The sequence below is a fragment of the Electrona antarctica genome, assembly GCF_951216825.1.
Source record: "Electrona antarctica genome assembly, chromosome: 16".
Lineage (NCBI taxonomy): Eukaryota > Metazoa > Chordata > Actinopteri > Myctophiformes > Myctophidae > Electrona > Electrona antarctica.
In genome coordinates this window covers 28,060,773-28,080,074 of record NC_136797.1, presented here as the reverse complement: position 1 = coordinate 28,080,074, position 19,302 = coordinate 28,060,773, and the positions used below count along the sequence as shown (strand labels likewise).

Here is a 19,302-nt window from a genome sequence, read left to right as displayed (position 1 = left end):
TGATGAGTTTGGTGAGTTTGGGATGGACTGACGTTGCCAACTTACGGTCGGTAGGTTGCTTGAGCGGTGGGAATTCCCCTTATATATATATACTCTATGGAATTCCCCCAACTCTATGTGGGCGTGTCACAAATTGCCTTCGCTCAGGTGCGACGCGCTCATTGGACGCGCTTTGTGTACACAAAGCCTGTACACTAAGCGCGTTGCCCAGGGAGACCCACAGGCGACGCGCTGATAGGACGCGCTGATAGACATTCAAATTCAACAGCCAATGTCCGTCGAGAACGAAGCGTTGCCGTTGAGAACCAGAACGTCGCGCATAAAAGGCCCCGGTTGCAACGCAGATGCTCATTTCTGCTTGATGGTCTTGACTTGGAGTTGTACGTTGGACATCATGGAGAAGATCACTTACGACAGAGCTCTCATTCTGAGCTTGCAGTTCATCTCAGCTAGCATGAACAAACCTGAGGGTCTGCCAGTCATCACTGATGTAATCCTGGACAGAGTTAACAAGAGGCCTCTGGGAAATCTGAAGCCCAGGACTCTACCAGTAGTCATGGACCGTGGCTCTGATTTCAGGCCTCCCTTTGGACTTGGAGAGGCAGGCTGGAGAGACAAGCCTCGTCGTCACTTCTCTCTCTCCGTCGATGTGCAGCTTAACAAGGCCAAGGAGGCATGGAAGGCACCTACAGGCAAGAAGCAGCAGCGTGAGGAGGTGAAGAACACAGAGGCCATGACCCAGGATCTGTTCAACAGACTGCGTGGCATCCTGAACAAGTTAACGCCCCAGAGATTCCAACAGCTGACCAAGCAGGTGAGGGAGCTCCCCATCAACACAGAGAGCAGGCTTAAAGGAGTCATCGGCATCATTTTTGAGAAGGCAGTCTCAGAGCCCAGCTTCTCTGTGGTCTATGCCAACATGTGCCACTGCCTTATGGAACTCGAGGTCCCCAGTGCAGATAAGCCAGGAGTCTGTGTGACTTTCCGCAGGCTGTTTCTCAACCGCTGCAAAGCAGAGTTCGACAGGAATCTGGATGCTGCCCAGGCGGAGGAGAAGCAGCTTTGCAAAGAGGAACTGGTCCATTACAAAAACAAGGTCAGGAGGTGCTCCTTGGGCAACATTAAGTTAATTGGGGAGTTGTTCAAGCTCAAGATGCTGACGGCAGCGACCATGGACAAGTGCATCATCAGTAAGCTGCTCATAAAACATGATGAGGAGTCCATGGAGTTTCTGTGTACACTTATTTCCACCATTGGGAAAGACATGGACTTTCAGATGGCCAAGCCTTGCATGGACCAGATGGACAAGATCATCAAGGAGAGGAAGACCTCCCCCAGGATCCGCTTCATGCTGCAGGATGTGGTGGACCTCAGACAGAATAACTGGGTGCCCAGGCGCGCAGACCAGGGTCCCAAGACCATCGACCAGATCCACAAAGATGCTGAGATGGAGGTTCAAAGGGAGCAGTTGAATATCCAGAAGACCCTCCTCTCCAAGCAGTCAATCAGAGGCACAGGCGACAGATTGGGTGTAGGCCGGCCCGGCGGACGGGTCTCATACACCCCACGACAGGGTAGGGTGGCCAAGGGCTGGAACAGCTACTCCATCTCCACCAACAACAAACCCAGCGATACTTCACATCTCAGTAAAATGACCAAGACTCGTGTTCTTGACATTAACAACAGCCAGCTGCTGAGCACAACAGAGAACATAAAGCAGGACGCTGCTCCTAATCACCCACACCCCCAGACCCCCACCTTGACCGAGGAGGAAGTGGACAAGAAATCCACAGCGATCATTGAAGAGTACCTACACATCAACGACATGAAGGAGGCACTGCGGTGTGTACAGGAGTTGAACAGTGGTCAGCTGCTCTTTGTGTTTGTGCGGAATGGCCTGGAGTCCACGCTAGATCGCAGCGCCATCGCCAGAGACCACATGGGGCAGCTGCTGCATCGGCTCATCAAGGCTGGCATAATGCCCATACAGCAGTACTATAAAGGGCTTCAAGCTATCCTAGATGTGGCGGAGGACATGTCTACAGACATCCCACACTTCCGGCAGTACCTGGCTGAGCTGATCACCCCCATGGCCCAAGAGGGAGGTATCCCCATGGGACAGCTCCTCAAGGAGAGCTCAAAGACTCTCATTCCTCTGGGTATGGCTGGAAAGCTGTTGAAAGACTTTTCTGCAATCATGTTTTAAACAATTTAAATGTTTTTAACAATTTAAACTGTTTCAATCAATGATAACTTACTTGTGAATATCAATGCAATACCTCAATCGTTCTTGTGATGTAAAATAATGATGTACCTTATATAATGTACTTGTAAATAATATTTACAAGTACATTTATAAAAGGTACATGAATGATATTATCATTTATTAAATGCATAATATATGTAAAATGTGTTTGTAATATGTATTTTCAAGGTTTAAGGTTTCTTTGTTAAGTCTTGTATAGTTTTGGCTTTAAAGCTGTTGAAATACTTTTCTACAATGATGTTTAAAACAATTTAAACAATGTTTTAAACAATACATTACTTATAAATATGAATTATATACCTCAATCGTTCTTGTGAAAAATACTGATGTACCTTATATAATTGTACTTGTAAATATCATTTATTAAATGCATAATGAATTACCTTAAAATGTGTCTATTTTCAAGGTTTATTTATTGTCTTGTGTACAGTTTGCACGGTACAATTATTTTTGTTAGACATTGTAGCAGCAGTAGTTCAGTTAACATACAGTATTAGAATACAGTACAGTTCAACAATAGCATATTCAGGAAATGGGATAGTTTGACTATTGACTATACTATAGCACTTCAGGTGAGTTTAAAGGTGATCGTGTGTAAAGGGAAATATTGGATTATTTTTTATAAACTGTTAAGGCATGGTATTGTGGACACTCAATCATATTATGTAGTCTACTGTATGTATGAGATCACACACACCAGACAATATGCCACACTGAACATAATCACATTTCCTGGAGTTCAGTGTGTGTGGTGGGCCATCATATTAAATATTACAAAACCCACAATCAAGCATGGGCATCACTGTGGAATAAGTGTCATTCTCATAGCATAAAACGAAATGGAAGAACAGATCAAACATGGCAAAATGTGACATATACTCAGGGGTGCCCAAAAGGTAGACCACATAAAAATATATTAAAAAAAAAACTTGAATTAAGGTGACTTGATCAAAAAGGGCCTGTCGGCTCAAACCCACAATGCAGTCAGTACTTAGTTTTCAAGTATTGTATCACTTAATGTCGTAGCATTACAAAGTACCCCCTGTACTTCCCATTACAAGTGCGTTAGTCTTATATGTAATGCCAATGCTGCTATTCCAAAGCCCCCTCAGGTATATTGTTTAACTATTTTCCACAATTGGATAATATATTTGTCTGTAAATCTTGTTGAGCTGGTCATTTTTAAAGTAGCTCTCAAGTCAAAAAAGTGTAGGCACCCCTGGTATACATGATATATACATAAGGGTAGTTAATAACAGTGGGATGAGATAGTAAAACAGCAATTATTAAATCAAATCTATAAAATGAGGAGCAGATTCTAAGCCCAGTACCCAAACCAGGCAGGCAGTGATGCCTCATGCCTGCCATGATGCTCTCGGTACCTCTCCATTCTGATCAAGCAAATATCAACCTCAGGTTCAGGGTGAAACCAGAAATGAAAAGAAGAGCAGAATGTTTACTGCAAGCCGTTATGCAGAGGGTAAAAGTGAGTTCTTCTCTTACCCATGAACTTCCACCAATCATCAATACATTTAGCTGTTAATGCTGTTAAATCCCCCCATTTCAACAAGCAAATCTGAAATAGTTGTTCTAAAGACTCCACTGCAAACTCTTAGGGCCTCTAATCCCTCTATGAACATGGAATGATGCTGAACAAAGATCTGTTCAGTCTGTTCTCTCCCCTCCAGATGGCACCATCGTCCTTTTCTTGCTCACTTCCCAGTCCTGTTGCAGTACTGCAGACATTGACAAATGACAATCAATGACTCATCTGACCAAATGCTCAATTTATAAGTGGAGGCACTGGACCAGACGGTGATGGACACATTGTAGAGTGGCCATGGTCAGGTTTTTTTTTCTTGTGAAAATGAAATGCCTGCGGTCTCCAAGGCTAGGTAAACTGGATCCTTATTTTCTGTGTCCTCTGCTGCACACACACACACACACCTCTAAGACATACTGTAATCATCAGTTTCTGCATCCAAGTTGGTTCTGTTGGCCAGTTTTATCTTGTTGCTGTTGGGTGGAAACAAGCTACTTTTCAGAATGTTGTCAATTCTGAAGAGTAATTTTCAGTAGTAATCCATTTGAATCTGTGTTCTAATGTTAGTTAGTCACAAGCTATTGCTATTGTTAATACTTTATTTGTACAACAGTTATACCCCCCCCCCCCCACAAACACTTAATGACATTATTTTATTCAGAAATAGCACAAATTGCAGATCTACAAGCTCACAACGTGTTGCATCGCAAGCTTGTATATCGGCCGTTTTTGCCACGTTGTGTAAAACTGTAGTACGACGAGGAAAACGTGAAAAGTTGTCTCTGACAAGACATGGAAATGTTTGACTCATATTTACAAAAGAGACATGTTTTGTTAATGACATTTAAAACGTATCCACAGTTTAATTTTAAAGGAGATGAAATATGTACACTTTTATTTTCATCAATTACCCAAAGCAACAATTACTGTATAATAGATTTACAAAGCAAATACTGTCATAGTATTTTGTCAAGGCAAGTCCCAGCATCAATTATACTTAAAACTCAAAATAAGTATAATTCTGTTCCACATAAAATATGAATTCATTCATCATTTTCATAATTATTTTAGCATAATCCAAGAATCTGGAGGAAAAATATATTTATGTTCCGTTGTAGATGAAAAGACAACATACAATCAACAGTTCACATAAATGCATTAAGAGACGTACTGTAGCAGCCAAAGATGGGAGAACTTAAAAAGCAAAACATAAAACATAAAAATATATAGACTTCTAGGATTTACTCTCAAGAAATTAAGGTTTAAGGAAATTTTAAAAAAGAATCTTGGAATTGTGATTTGGCAATATCTGCCCATGTCAACTGTCCTCCATCTGAGTTTTTCATTCAGAAAGTTCATGATATAATCCACTATCCTGAGATCTTCTCTTCCGCTTGAAGACATCTTAGCACATATAAGATCACTTGATAGCAGAAAATATATTGATCCTGTAAAAATACATATATTTGTATTAGTCAAAAGATTGTGAAAACATTGTATTATAATTTAGAAGGTGTAATGCTTGACCATACCAGCGGTCTGGCTGGATTAATCATCCTAAAATGTTCATGTGTCTATATACAATGTGTTTAACCCAATTGATTATGACTTGATCAACTGATTGATTATGACTCGAGTCATAATCTTGCAAAGACTTTTTTGAATCGACATTCCAATTAGAAATGTTTGCAAATGTTTCGTCAAATATGTTGTCCTTGCTTTTTAATGCATTTTAAAGCATGGATTATTTAACACATGCCAAAAAAGAGAAAATACTGATTTATGAACAAATTTGAAACAACAGCAATTTTTAAGCACACACTTATGCAAACATAACAGTCCACGACCATATACATGACATGTATTGATGATGGCATGATCCTGGTGCAAATGTAAGAAAATCACCTCGGTTTGAACCATCCCCTGTCTCTGAAGTCTCATATTCCTCACAACATCTGAAATATCAAACTACAGAAGAGACACAATCACACAGAGCACACGTCAAGCTGATGCAGTGAACGTTCATCAAAACAAAACAGACCACCTTATTTAAAATCAAATTTAAAGTTTGTATTTAAATATCGCCGCTGTCGGGGGGGAAACCACCTAACTGCATTATATATTTTTTCATACATCAATGCTATTGAACACCCTTTACGTCTGTATGTTGGTTAAAAGACTATTGAACCAATGAAAAGGAAAACAGCCACCATGGAAGAAACTGTTTGTACTGTATGTGCACATGCTTGGATCAGTAAATATATCAAAATGAACGTTAACCTGTGGTGTGGACAATGTGTTCTTTCGCTGTGTACAGCTTATGTCTCAATTGGGTGCATCAGTGGGTTTTGTAGGTTTATTTGGAGTCGACAAAAATAGCTACTTAAAAGCGTTTCGTAATTCCCATTTCAAGTTTTCAAATCTATAAGAAATCTTTTGAAAATAGCAGATCTACAAGCTCAATATGCGTCGCATTGTGACGTATTGTGAGCTTGTAGATCGGCAATTTTCAAATGGCCGAAATGCACATAGGGCTGAAGTGGTTAATGTATGTTTTGTGATAATCTAAATCTTCAAAGTAACTAGTAACTAAAGTTTAATAGTAAATAGTAAGTGTTCTTAGTTACTTTCCACCACTGCCGACAGCAGAAACATGGTACTTACATCGGCATCTTTACTGATGAGGCCCAGAACCACGTCTATGCAAATGAGCGTTCCTGAACGGCCAATGCCTGCACTGCAGTGTGTGACGATAGGTCCTGATTGGTGGATGTGCCTCATGTAGGAGATGAAGGTCAGCAGCTGCTCTGGCTGAGAAGGCGTTCCGTGATCGGGCCAACCGGTGTAGTTCAGATGAGTGACGAGCTGGGCCTCGCTGGTCTGCAGTGGAGGACAATTCAATACAAACGTTGTTAAGTGGTACAGTATTTATTTATTTACTACGCATCCTAACATTGATATCCCGACCTAAATTTATTTTCCGTTTGTGCTGGAGGCTAGTGCTGGAGAGACAGGGAGACCTCTGTTATTGGAAAAAACACACTAGCAATGATTTCTATCAGACTAATAGAGCTATTCAGCATTCATGTTAATTAATTTACTGCAGAGATTGCCTTTTGACGCCTCCTGGTCTGAACACCCACCTTTTTAATATCATTTGATTACGGTGCAATCAATACATGAATTGTCCTTTTGATATCCTAAGAAACTGAACAGCAAATCAGAGTTTGATTTCACCTTGATATCTTTAACCTCGATCATTCGGATGACAAAGTTGTCCAAGTGTTGGTCTTTGACCAACGTGATCTGCAGCCTGTCGTCCACCATCTCTGCTGTTCTCGGTGTATCTGGCCAGTAACGTTGGCATTTCACTTTACCCCCTTCTACCTCTTGGGTCATCATGGCGATTACATTAGACTTCTGTTCCCAAACCATCTGCCAGAAGTCACCCAGAGTGGTGGGTAGAGGTCCCTGGCAGGCAATGTACAAGAAGTTCTCATCCTTCACTGGCATCTTGATAAAATTGGCGTTGATGTAGCCTCCATCCTTTCCAAGTACAACTCGAGTAGTATCAACTGTGAAAGAAAAGTATACCAAAGAATGCCATTTACTCACGTGAAATACTAGCCACCCTGCCTTGAATACACCAAAAGTGAAATGGTTTCTTTAAATGTGGTCGGCTAGCGCTAGTCACCGAGCCTCTTGGATAAAGGCTCTTATACAATAACAACAATATAATATATAATGAAATTGGCTTACAGGGAACAATGTTCTTGTAGCGATTCTTCTTTTTGTTTTCCTTTGTCTGCCCTATTAAACAGTCATCCAGTGGCTGAAGATTTTGAAGATTCTGTCAGAGGGCATATTAGAAAACAAAAACAACAAATAAAATTCTCTATTCATAGTTCATGTATAGAAAGTCATGAGTGAGAATGAGAAGTGATTACCTCAAACTCCTGTAGAGGGACCTTTTGCTCCAGAAGTCCTCTCATCATGCGCACCACAGTGTTGAGTTTGGCGCCTGTGTACTGGCCATCAGGAACCACCTTGACCAGGGGCAGGGAGGTCAGCTCATCTTCCGTGATGATAGCTCCCTCTGGGGAAGGGTCAAATAAACATTTTGAGAAGGATACTCCAACACTCAAATTATGGATGTGTCCAAAACCTGTAGCAATCAGTTAAGGAACGTCATACCATTTCATGGAAATACTCCATTGAGTTTTATATTGGCCTTTGCTCTTGCTTGAGCCTTGTTGTATCTGGACAACGTGTGCCGATAATGTAACGATGAGCAGAACACATATCAAGGCTCACCATCGTCTCCCTGTTGGGAGTTCATGTTCTCGATGGGCAGCTCATCACTTCCCCATGTCACGTCATCGTCCTCAGGTTGGCCAGCACTCATCTGCAGATAGCTGCTATCCAGCGACAAACACCACATGGGTGTTAAGGACAATCATTAACCCATTAAAACCGGGAGAGCATCATTGTAACCACTTTAAGCATTATTTTATGCTTATTTTTTTGGCTATTCAAAAAATAGAAGATATACAAGCTCATAGTGTGACGAAAAATAGAAGATATACAAGCTCATAGTGCGACACAGATCTGCTATTTTTGAAAAATCTTGACATTTTGAAGGGATTTTTTTTTACTAAAATCTGGAACAAAATATTTTGAGATGGGGGTCAGCAGGCAAATACATATAATTTTGGGTGTCCCAAAATTACATTTGAGCACCACTGATAAAGCAACAGTCTTTCAGAAAGCCGTTTTGATCGGCATCAGGACGAAAATGTGCCCATCATTTATAGCGCCCGGACCACTTTTACCGGGGCACCGGAAGTTGTTGTGAATGTCTGTGTAGCAGCTAACAATAGCCACACCACTCTAGAGTCGATCGACAACAACGGGAGGTAAGAATAAATCTATCGCGACTAGCGACTGGACCGCGGAGCGCCGTCTAACACAGGATCTTTTTTCATAATTAGACGGGATGATTTAGATCGCGAGTTATGAACGTTTTAAGATTTCCGTTTTCGTCCGCTAAACAGGCAGGGAACATTTTCGATGACGTGTCACTGTTGTGCAACACCGAGGATTGGGCAACAAGCGCGCCTAGGCTGTGGAGCGATGCGATCGGTTTTGATATCATTAATCTCCGTCCCGTTTATCAATCTCCGTCTGGGGCACTTGACCATGAACTTGAAATTGACGGTGATCTCCGTCCTGGGCCCCGATGGTGTAAGAAAATAATTTAAGAACAAAAAAAACGGACAGGTCATTCAAATAGAGCTTACTTTTCATTTAGGGGGTCATCCACACACTCCTCTTTCCATGCTGCTTTCCGGGAACTCTGTAATTCCATCATATTACCAGGTATTAAAAAAACAGAAAAACAAAACAATGAATTGATACAGTAAGTACTAGGATTGAAGTACTGTATACATTCAGTGTACACAGTAACATTTTGAGTTGTATTAAAAAAAAACAAAAAAACATTTGATTTTACCCAAAATAAAATGAACAGTGGATCTTGGCATATATTGTACTAGTGGTCATATTAAATGCAGAGGCAGGTCATGTGGATTCATTACCTCAGGGGAATCCTCAGGTAGAGATGAACCATCACAATCTGTGTCCTCCGACAGCTCTGTGCTCTGCTCTGGAGAACCCACCTCATAATCTGTACAACACAACAAGTAGACCATTATTCTATTGATAGATTGCTTATGATTAGATATTTTTATATCAATGAATCAACCCTATTTAAAGCTATACCAAAAATGGCCAATGTACAAGCTCACTACGCGTTCTGAGCTTGTGAGCCTCTTTAGTTAAAAGATTTTCAGGATCCAATAAGCATAGAGAACTCGTACAGGACACAGGATAAACAAGTGATATTGGAAGTGATAAAACAAAACAAAAAAATACCTGCAGACACAATTGAAACTGGAACACTATAACATTGAAGCTTATAAATGATCATCTCTCCTGAGTGTATAAAATTGGTATCCCGACCTGAAAACGTATTTTCTGTATTTATACTTCTACTTCTGGACTTTACACTTGATTTTATTATCTTTGGAAACATTTTCATAAATACTTTGTTTTCAATTGCTAGTTTGAAGTCCTTTTTCCAATTACCGGTATCATGATATGCATTTAGTAAATTAAGTCCACATACATTTTTATATATTTTAAAAATGAATGATAAAGTAGGGCTAGGCTATGCTTCTAGAGCTTCTAGTACTGGTTCTACCGAGTGAAGACCCGCCCTTGTTGCCCTTTCAGCCAAGACCGTTTCCACTTGCTTTTCGGGACCGGAAGTTCCAAGATGGTGGATTTGAATTTGCCGAAAAAGCGGCTTCAAAACGTGTCTGTAGAAACCAATGGTTTCCATATATATGTTTCACAGTCTATGGTATAAAACCTATTGGTCCGTGGTCAACAGCAATGGGTTTCAAGTAGGAAGTTCAATCAACTGCATGTTCCAATGGACCAATGAGTGCAATTGTTTTACCTGTTGGTGGTATGATAGGGAGGCTGTCAGACTTCAGCCCATCACGGGGAGTAAAAGGCTTGGTCTTTACTCCACTGTCCTCACTGATATCTGAGAACCACACCAAGACAAAAGACTACATCACACATGCATTTCACATTTACTCAAAAGGTTCACTGTTTATTAACGGAAATACAGCATAAGTCATCAAAAGCTACCATTATTGGAAGGTTTCACTAAAAACATGAAAGGCATACATCCAATAGTATTTCTAAATATTATGGGTATTGTGTTCATATCTGTAGCTAGTACCATTGCATGTTGTTTCTGAAATGATGGGCAGGTATGTGTTCATACCTGTGTTACCATTGCATTTGTCTGTATTTATGGGTAGGTATGCTAGGTATGTGGTAGGATTTTGGTCCGGTGGTCTTGACACCATGAGATGAACTAGACCTTTGGCTTTGCGGATGGTGGTGACAGCTTTGGTGTGGGACACGCCCGTCATTGCAACCTCATTCACCTACGTACACAGCAGACACAGTAGTTAAAGGGTAAGACCACTTTTGTTGAGGTTTGGGTTGTGTAGTTACCTTGCCATGATGTAACTCCAAATGTGGACAAGAAATAAAAAATAATTGCTCCAGTGATTAGAAATTGATAATTCGAAATATGCTCCTCATTGACTTACATTGTACACTAAAACGGCTCTCAAAGTCACTCTTTTAGTACGTAAACAAACACAAACAAAGTTGATTCAGACAATATAGAGCATCACCAAAACTCATGTGGTTTTATTTTTTCATAAAAATGTTAACCTCCTGTTGATTTTACTATTTGAAGAACTGGATCCGGATCCACGGATCCAGTCCGGGTTTTCTTCCTAATAAAATGGACAAATCAACAGGAAGTTAACGTTATTATGAAAAAATTAAACCACATGAGTTTTGGTGATGCTCTATATTGTCTGAATCAACTTTGTTTGTGTTTGTTTACGTACTAAAAGAGTGACTTTGAGAGCCGTTTTAGTGTACAATGTAAGTCAATGAGGAGCATATTTCGAATTATCAATTTCTAATCACTGGAGCAATTATTTTTTATTTCTTGTCCACATTTGGAGTTACATCATGGCAAGGTAACTACACAACCCAAACCTCAACAAAAGTGGTCTTACCCTTTAAGATGGAGAAACAAAGGCCTGTAACTTAAAGACTTAATAATATACACTGTACACAGGTTTCATTGAGACATAGCACTATCTATCTGCAAAGTGTTCAAACATAGTTAAGTCACAAGATCACCAGCACTCCCTTCAAGTCCTTCTGGTTTATAAATAAGCACGGGCAGCAATCGTACATGGATGTGTTTCGGCATGACCTTCATGTTCCAATTAACAAACCCGAAGGATTTGAAGTGAATGTTGCTGATCTTAGGATTTGATTGTCATAACACTGTGTCGAAGTTGTTTTTGTCCCCTTCAACCCAAAGCATGTTGTTGTTGTTGTTGTAGTAGTAAAGCAAGGTGTTGGCAAGGTGTAACAAACTCACTTTAAGCAGTCTGTCTCCAACCTGCAGCTTTCCTGATGAGTCAGCTACTCCCCCTGGGGTTATAGACTTGACAAAAATCCCCCTCTCCCCTCCAATGACAGAGAAACCCAGACCTCCTGCGGGAGGCTTTTCCAGATCCAGCTGAATTATCTCCTCCTTAACATTAACACAATGGCACAAAAACATATTTAATCAATTCATTGTCATCAGAGAGCTTGAGACGTTTAAAAATGTGCAAATGTTAGGCGTTCACTCAACCCACGTTACAAGCCATTACATTACTGGCTGTGTGTGCGTGCTCATGGCCCTGTAATAAATAATAATTCTAACCAAGCCTTCAATCAAATTTGTAATAATTGCCCCTAATTAAATGCCCCTAGAAACTATTCAGTCAACCAGAATATTTTGATAATTTAAATTTGTATTTACATGCATAAAGTAAAATGTGGTGCTAATCAAAAACATGCAAGTGTGCATAAACAGGGGAAAAGCTATAAAAATTGCCAGAGTTCATAGATTAATATTAAAATGGTAGAAAATCAATGTGGCAGGGCTCAATCTAAGGTACATTTCGTACACACAAATGTTTCAGACCCATACATCTTTTACTTAGCAGGAGACACAGATCTGGGTAATATTCTCACTTCATTCATTTTAAAGAGCTTGCGTCATAAAATGGATGTAGTAGTTCTAGAAGATTATTTTCCTTTGTCTAAAAGAATAAAGAACATGTATTCTCTTCCAAATTGTTATTGCCAATTGTACAAGGTGGTACTTACCTCTAAAGGACAAATTGACAGACAGTTGTCTCTTTGATCTCCCCCTTTAAGATACCCTTAAACAAATAAATAAAGAGTAGCATCATACATTTAGCATGCTGTGACAGTGTCAGAACAGCATGGCTGATGCCAGGCATTTGCAGTGTTTTTCGGACGTGATCCGTACCGTTCATGCTGGTGGAGACCTTTGGACTGATGTTATTGTTGAAAAAAGAGACACTCTTCTGTTCTGTGGAAACTGGCTTTCCATCCCTTGAGAGGAAGAGAGGAGGAATCAAGCAGAACAAATTAGAACAAAAATAAATCATCCAAGAAAATTAAAGCCATATGTTGGAACCATTCATTCCCTAAATTGTCTTTGCCTTATATTATAAAGAGAATTTTCACTTTATAATACTTCTGTGGTCATTTTCGCTTGTACTCAGACTTTTTTGTGCACCCCAGACAGTTACTTATGTTTCTTTATTCAATATTTAGTTATATTTTTTATTTCATGCATGCCAGGATTAATGTGGTTAATCTATTGGTTATTACCTCATGGTATCAACCACCAGTGACACCAACATCATAAATAAAGTCATATCATGTTAAAGAGGTGTGGTTGTTTTGAAATTCGTTTGTGGTGGTAAATGTAGTGCGATATATTAGCATTCGCTTCAGAGTGTTTGTTCAGTAACAGGGATCTGCCCATCTCTCTAGCTCTTTAGTACACAGAAAGTACATTTTCAGGTTCGGTATACCAATTTTATCCAATCAGTAGAGAGAACTCGTACAGGATAAAGTGAAATTGGAAGTGATGAAAGTATGAAACAAAACAATGTGCAGACCAAATTGGAACATTATGAAAGCACACACACAAAAAAACATATCGACTACGTTGAATGATTCTTGTTCTTTCACTACCGTGTTGCCTTGAGTGTGAGGTCTCTGGCAGAGAGCTCCAGCAGTCTGGTGCTCTCACACAGAGTCAGGTCCAGGGTGGGAGCTCCACTGATGTAATGGATTATGTCCAGTGGTCTCAGGCTGCCCTCTTCGGAGGCCACAGAACCAGGCTGGATGTCCTTCACAAACAACACTCCATACACACTGTCACTGCCACCATCTAGCATCAAGCCTGCATGAGGAGGAGGGAGGGAGTTTTTTTTATTGTTTTGCATTTTTATTAGACAGGAGAGTAAAGTCTTACTAACTAAACTAAATAAACTAAACTAAACTCGCCATTACGTATTCATATAGTTGATGCCTCATTCATAGAGGTTGATGCCTTTGTTCGTGCTGAATCACATGTGTGAAAGGGAAGCCTACTCTTCACAGGCATCTTTCTATAAACACTAAAGTATTTTCCCATGTCAATCTTCTTAGCCTGGGCTCGGGTTTGTTTACAGATCAGTATCTTGGATGATGACTCGTCCAAAATACATTGCTTATTACTGTAAGGCATTTTGACACTCAATTCACAGAAGAAAGACTAGAGTTGTATAAAACATGTGGGTGAAAAAAAAACGATTTCATAATCAAAGCAAAATTAATAAATGTTTGGTGTTATTTGAAGTCCAGTGATATTTACGTATAAAACTTTTTTTTTTTTTTAAAGATATTTTTTTGCGGCTTACGCCTTTTATTGGTTTTTGAAGGGACAGACAGTAGGCTGACAGGAAACGGGAGAGAGATGGGGGAAGACATGCAGTAAAGGCCGTGTCGGGCTCGGGAGTCGAACCCGCGGCACACTGCGACTGGATTACCAGTCGGGTGCCCAGACGGTTACGCCACCGCCTGGGCCGTATAAAACATTTTAAATCGCTTTTTTTATGAAATGATTCAATGAGCAATAAAAGACACATGGGGTATTTCGAAAACAAAAACAATTAAATCAATAATTTTCAGTATGTGTATGATTTTGAAAAAGCTCTGGACGGAGCAACAGAGAAGGCTTGGAAGATGAAACGACAATAGACAGGCAGTATTTGGGCCATGTATACCGTTGTACCAGATTGATTGAGTTTTTAAAAGTGTGTTGTGTGGAAAACATGTGCAAAGTCATGCTTTTACAACAACAGCTTTCTCCCACTAGTCCTTACACACACAGAACTAGATGGCTGGCCCCACTCAACACCCATCTCCCCTTCCAAACTTTGCGAGAGCATAAATGGAGCTTATGTGGATTTTACTGACAATACTAACCTTTACCACATTTTACCTGTTCTGTTAAATAAATGCTGAGTCAATGTAGATTAACTTTTCCTTACCCAGGTTTTCTTGGGGCCCCTGGAGGCAGATATCCGGCAGCAGGTGGGCTTCTATCGGAGGCTTGGGGGCCTCTAGGACCCTACCCACTATTAAATCCACCACCCGGGGAGCAGCACGCACCAAGTTGACCACCTCAGTGTGGCCCATGTTGGAGACATCTGTATTGTTCACCTGTAGAGAACAGATGTGATGAATCATTCACTCAACCCGATTCAGAACATACACAAATCAGAAGTCTTTCTGACACAGGGTCATGGGATTTGACACATTTCATAATGGTGGAACCGCCTAAGCCATATAATGTACTCCTTCATATGTCTAATAGCAAAAATATCCCATCTACAAACTCAATGCGTTGCGCCACGAGCTTATGAATTGGCAATTTTCACTATGTTATATCTCATAACCACAAATCTTTTTTTTTTTTAAAGATTTGTGGTTCTTATGAGTTAATGACATGCCCAAAATAGGTGTGCCATGTTTTAAGTGGTTAGGAGCAAGGGGGTGGCATAGTTCATCACACCCTTTAGATAAGAATAGAAATCACACCTTTGTGAAGTGAGGGGCTTTCTTGTCATCGTACATCATCATGGCGTGAAATAGGCACTATGCCTATTTGACACTATGACGTTAAACTCTCCATTCATTGTCAATGGGAACGTTTTGTTTGAGACAAAGTTTGTGGACGCAAATTAGCGTATGGCTAAATCCATTTACATGGATTTTAAAAATGACGTGTTGATTAATGTGCATTGTCCCTGTTAAAAAAAAAAAAAAAAAAAAAATCACTTGCGTTGTCACTTCTTTTCAAACATCCTTTTTGTTGAGCTAAAGGCCCAAGGGTATAGCCTTGTATTTACCATGATCATTCGGTCGCCAGGCCTGAGCCGACCGTCTCCTTTAGCTGGGTCCTGAATGATGTCATGGATGTAGCAGCCCTGATCGTTGCCTTTGGTTAGCGTGAAGCCCAGGCTCCCTTTGTCCGACTTCACCAACGAGACCTTCAGCTCCACGTCCTGACCGACGACAAATAGGAACACACTAGTCTCACGTAGCCAGACAACTATTCCACAATCTCCGAATGCTATATAGAGTCAGGGACTACACGTCCCGAAATCAGAGTAAGGAAGCTGCCATTTCCGTTCACGAAAATATATTTTAAAATGTCTTTAGAGCTTATTTTGATATTTCATTCTCTGCTAAGCAACAAGCTATATATGCTTAGATGATTTCTATTTATATTAGGATAAATGTGGGCTACTGTGTAAAGACGAAACGGAAGTGGGGAGGAGGCTCCACTTCCACTTTATATTTGACTCATGATGGAACTTCCGTTGCTCCAGACTGTATGATGGAAGCATTTGGAAATTGAGAGAGACATTGAACGCGAGACTAGGAACACACTAAACCCATTTAGACCCCGAGGACGCGTCTGTGTCGCCGCTTGTAGATGTTATTTTTGAAAAATCGTGAAAATGTGGCACACATCTTTGAATATAAATTCTTTCACAGTGAATGTTTTTAACTCAAATCTTTGCTTCTGGAGGGTGTGTGTGTGTGTGGGGGGGGGGGGGTTCTGGAACAACATATTCTTTAGATGGGGTGTCTGCAGCCATATATATATATATCATTCTTGGGGTCCCTGACATGAAATAGTGTGAGCACCACTGGTAAAGAAACAGATTTTTCAAAAAAAAACTGTTTGGAAGACATTTGTAGAATCTGTTCTCAGGCCTAAATGGGCTAAAACTATGCTAATGGTTTGTACAGATACACTTTTAATATTTTAAAAACCACATCTCTAGCTCCGTTTCTGGAGGTCTGACAGAAATATGTTATTAGAATTCCAGCTTTCCGACCACACGAGTTTCCCTGTCGTCAGTTCGTCCTCGGTTCTTTCTTACCGGGACAAAGTCGTCCATGTCCTGTCCGTTCCCTGGCACGGTGAGGTTCAGGGGTGTGGGCAGTGGAGGAGGTAGGGGCTCTGGGCTGGGGGCAGCAGGAGAAGTCACCATGGGCTGAGGGGGAGATTCAAGCTCAGCCGTCAGGGGAGATGAAGGACACCTGTCCGAAACACCCACAAACACAGATATATAGAACACGCGTCACTTGCGAAAGTCAACCTCTAAAACACCTGTGTTTAAAGCTGCAACCTGGAACAATATTTAAGTTGGGTTCCGATGGCCCTGCTCGGATTCATTTAGCAAAACGGTTTCATCATTTGATTCGATCAGCTCTGAATCTAACAAATGTCTTATTGATCCCTTTCACCCAATATCTGTATTCTCTGTACAAGCTCTTCTATTTTCACCAAATTATGACATGCCCAGAATAGGGACACGTGTGGTTAATGGGGCAGTTTTTAAAATCAGTGGCTACATTAATAAGTAACACTTTCCTCTCACTCCAAGTACCACCAAGTTGCCATAACTCTTGCTATAATGCTTTGTAATTGAGTAAACATTACCTCCTGGTGAGGTCAGATCTGGTCATAGATGCGTTAGGAGAGTAGAACATGGAGTGGATAGGCTCGTCCAGTTGAGCAGGACTGTCGTAGCGGCCCAGGCCCAAGTTGTTACTGGGGGTCTGGTAGACACTGTGGTCCCAGGTCTGTCGGCAGTGTTCCAGGGCGCTGGGACTAAAGGCCTCCTCCACCTCCTCATCGCCATCAGTGCTGTCACTGTAGCTGTTGCGGCGGCCAGGGGACTTCAGCATCAGCCTCTCCAGGGCCTCTTCCACGGGACCCAAGGCCCGTTTGCCCTCACTGGACGAAGGAGAGGCTGTCCTGCTCAAACTCAGACTGGACTCCACCTGGGCGACTGGTTCCTTACGAGGGGAAGACATCGGTGTCTGTTGAGGAAAAGATTGATCTCGATTAACCCATTTAGGCCTGAAAAAACGTTCGCTCTGAAAGAATATATATTCAAAGATTTGTGCCGCATTTTTACGATTTAAAAATAATAGCAGACCTACAAGCTCGTAGCGCGCCACGCTATGAGCTTGTAGATCTGCTATACATTATTCCACACACACACACACACACACACACACACACACACACACACACACACACACACACACACACACACACACACACACACACACACACACACACACACACACACACACACACACACACACACACACACACACACACACACACACACACACACACACACACACACACACACACACACACACACACACACACACACACACACACACACAATCAAAAAGTACATTCTCACCAGGGCCGAAGTATCCAACTCTGGCAGAACACCATGTTCTGGTCTACAGAGGAGCAGAGTTACCTCCTGTCCTGTTCCCCGTAAGGCTGAGATCACCTCCTACAGTACAGTATGCACACGTGTTAGAACTCATGCATGCAATTCTAACTTGCAAATCATCATACACGTGAAATAATTTAAGCCCCATATACTTTGTGACACAATGGAAATAGCTGATCTACAAGTTCACAGCGTTAATGTTCGCCAAGGTTGAAAAAGTGGTTAAATGTATCATTGTTTGTTGAACCCCCTCTGGGATTCCAACCCAAGGAGATACCGGACTTACATGTTGTGAGAGGCCTTTGAGCGAGGTTCGATTGACACGGAGAATGACATCGCCTACGTTGATGCGGCCGCTCTCTGCCGCTGGTTGGCCAGGGAACAGCTTTTTGACACGGACCATGCTGGAGCCAGTGGGCTCATCGGGTAGGTTTTCCTCTCGAGAAAAACTGAAGCCCAGTCCTGAAGAGTTCTTCAGCAAGCCAACCTCAAATACATTGTCTGGAGACAGAAGATTATTAATGTAGCTGTACTTTCAATATGTTGCAGTGGTGGATACCTCATAACAATGTTTATACTCTTGGGACTACTGTCAGGTGTATTTGCAGAGGGCACAATTCAACATACTGGATCTCTGCTGTCAGGAAGAAACTCCAACATGTTCAGGAAATGAAAAAATACTGCCTCATCAAAATTGATGTTATGACATTATATGTTGTCAATTACTTGCACGAGAGGGGGAGAGGTATTGGAGTTAGCTGCTTTAGCAGACAGTTTGAGGGTCCAATGGTGTTAATAGGTTTTGTCCGAAGGGCTTTTTACTACTTTTCATTGGTTCAATATTTCTTTAACCGACACACAGACGTAAAGGGTGTTCAATAGCATTGATTTATGCAAAGAAAACTAAAACCTCAAAAATGGAGTTAGGTGGTTTCCAGCTTGCAGAGGGCGCAATTCAACATATATTTCTAAAAACTGAATACATTTGCACTTGAGCCTTGAACAAATTATTCTGATGGAATTAAAAGGAACAAATTAAGCTGAAAATCTGGATTGGTGGCAGGACCAATCCTGCCTAAAGTTCACGAAAGGATTTTACTTAATCACCACAGCCTCTAGTGTTACATGCA

The 19,302-nt window shown here is 41.1% G+C and overlaps 2 protein-coding genes across 6 annotated transcripts in view; one reads left to right on the top strand and one right to left on the bottom strand.

Annotated features, from left to right (window-relative positions):
• The first annotated feature begins 373 nt into the window (after nucleotides 1–373).
• On the top strand, nucleotides 374–2,460 carry LOC306939184 (eukaryotic translation initiation factor 4 gamma 1-like). Its single transcript, XM_079523719.1, has one exon. The coding sequence runs from the start codon at nucleotides 395–397 to the stop codon at nucleotides 2,204–2,206; it is 1,812 nt and encodes a 603-aa protein (XP_079379845.1). The 5' UTR covers nucleotides 374–394; the 3' UTR covers nucleotides 2,207–2,460.
• Nucleotides 2,461–4,647: 2,187 nt separating this feature from the next.
• The window catches only part of ptpn13 (protein tyrosine phosphatase non-receptor type 13), an 82,406-nt gene continuing 67,751 nt past the window's right edge, over nucleotides 4,648–19,302 (bottom strand). For 3 of the 5 annotated variants that reach the window (XM_079523553.1, XM_079523557.1, XM_079523556.1), the window contains 21 exons: nucleotides 18,459–18,673; nucleotides 18,134–18,232; nucleotides 17,353–17,735; nucleotides 16,790–16,949; nucleotides 15,746–15,901; nucleotides 14,885–15,056; nucleotides 13,542–13,752; nucleotides 12,805–12,890; nucleotides 12,639–12,694; nucleotides 11,860–12,015; nucleotides 10,669–10,834; nucleotides 10,333–10,422; nucleotides 9,407–9,495; nucleotides 9,110–9,165; nucleotides 8,124–8,227; nucleotides 7,757–7,905; nucleotides 7,569–7,659; nucleotides 7,047–7,384; nucleotides 6,474–6,689; nucleotides 5,715–5,777; nucleotides 4,648–5,257 (listed from right to left, as the gene is read on the bottom strand). In XM_079523553.1, coding sequence (XP_079379679.1) covers nucleotides 5,180–5,257; nucleotides 5,715–5,777; nucleotides 6,474–6,689; nucleotides 7,047–7,384; nucleotides 7,569–7,659; nucleotides 7,757–7,905; nucleotides 8,124–8,227; nucleotides 9,110–9,165; nucleotides 9,407–9,495; nucleotides 10,333–10,422; nucleotides 10,669–10,834; nucleotides 11,860–12,015; nucleotides 12,639–12,694; nucleotides 12,805–12,890; nucleotides 13,542–13,752; nucleotides 14,885–15,056; nucleotides 15,746–15,901; nucleotides 16,790–16,949; nucleotides 17,353–17,735; nucleotides 18,134–18,232; nucleotides 18,459–18,673 — 3,134 coding nt within the window. In that variant the 3' untranslated portion in view covers nucleotides 4,648–5,179. Of the gene's footprint in view, nucleotides 5,258–5,714; nucleotides 5,778–6,473; nucleotides 6,690–7,046; nucleotides 7,385–7,568; nucleotides 7,660–7,756; nucleotides 7,906–8,123; nucleotides 8,228–9,109; nucleotides 9,166–9,406; nucleotides 9,496–10,332; nucleotides 10,423–10,668; nucleotides 10,835–11,859; nucleotides 12,018–12,638; nucleotides 12,695–12,804; nucleotides 12,891–13,541; nucleotides 13,753–14,884; nucleotides 15,057–15,745; nucleotides 15,902–16,789; nucleotides 16,950–17,352; nucleotides 17,736–18,133; nucleotides 18,233–18,458; nucleotides 18,674–19,302 lie in introns of all 5 variants that reach the window. The other 2 variants (XM_079523554.1, XM_079523555.1) reach the window with 2 other exon arrangements.

Bases quoted from the DNA above. Each gene is read 5' to 3' on its own strand.
- LOC306939184 (XM_079523719.1), top strand. From the start codon at position 395: ATGGAGAAGATCACTTACGACAGAGCTCTCATTCTGAGCTTGCAGTTC.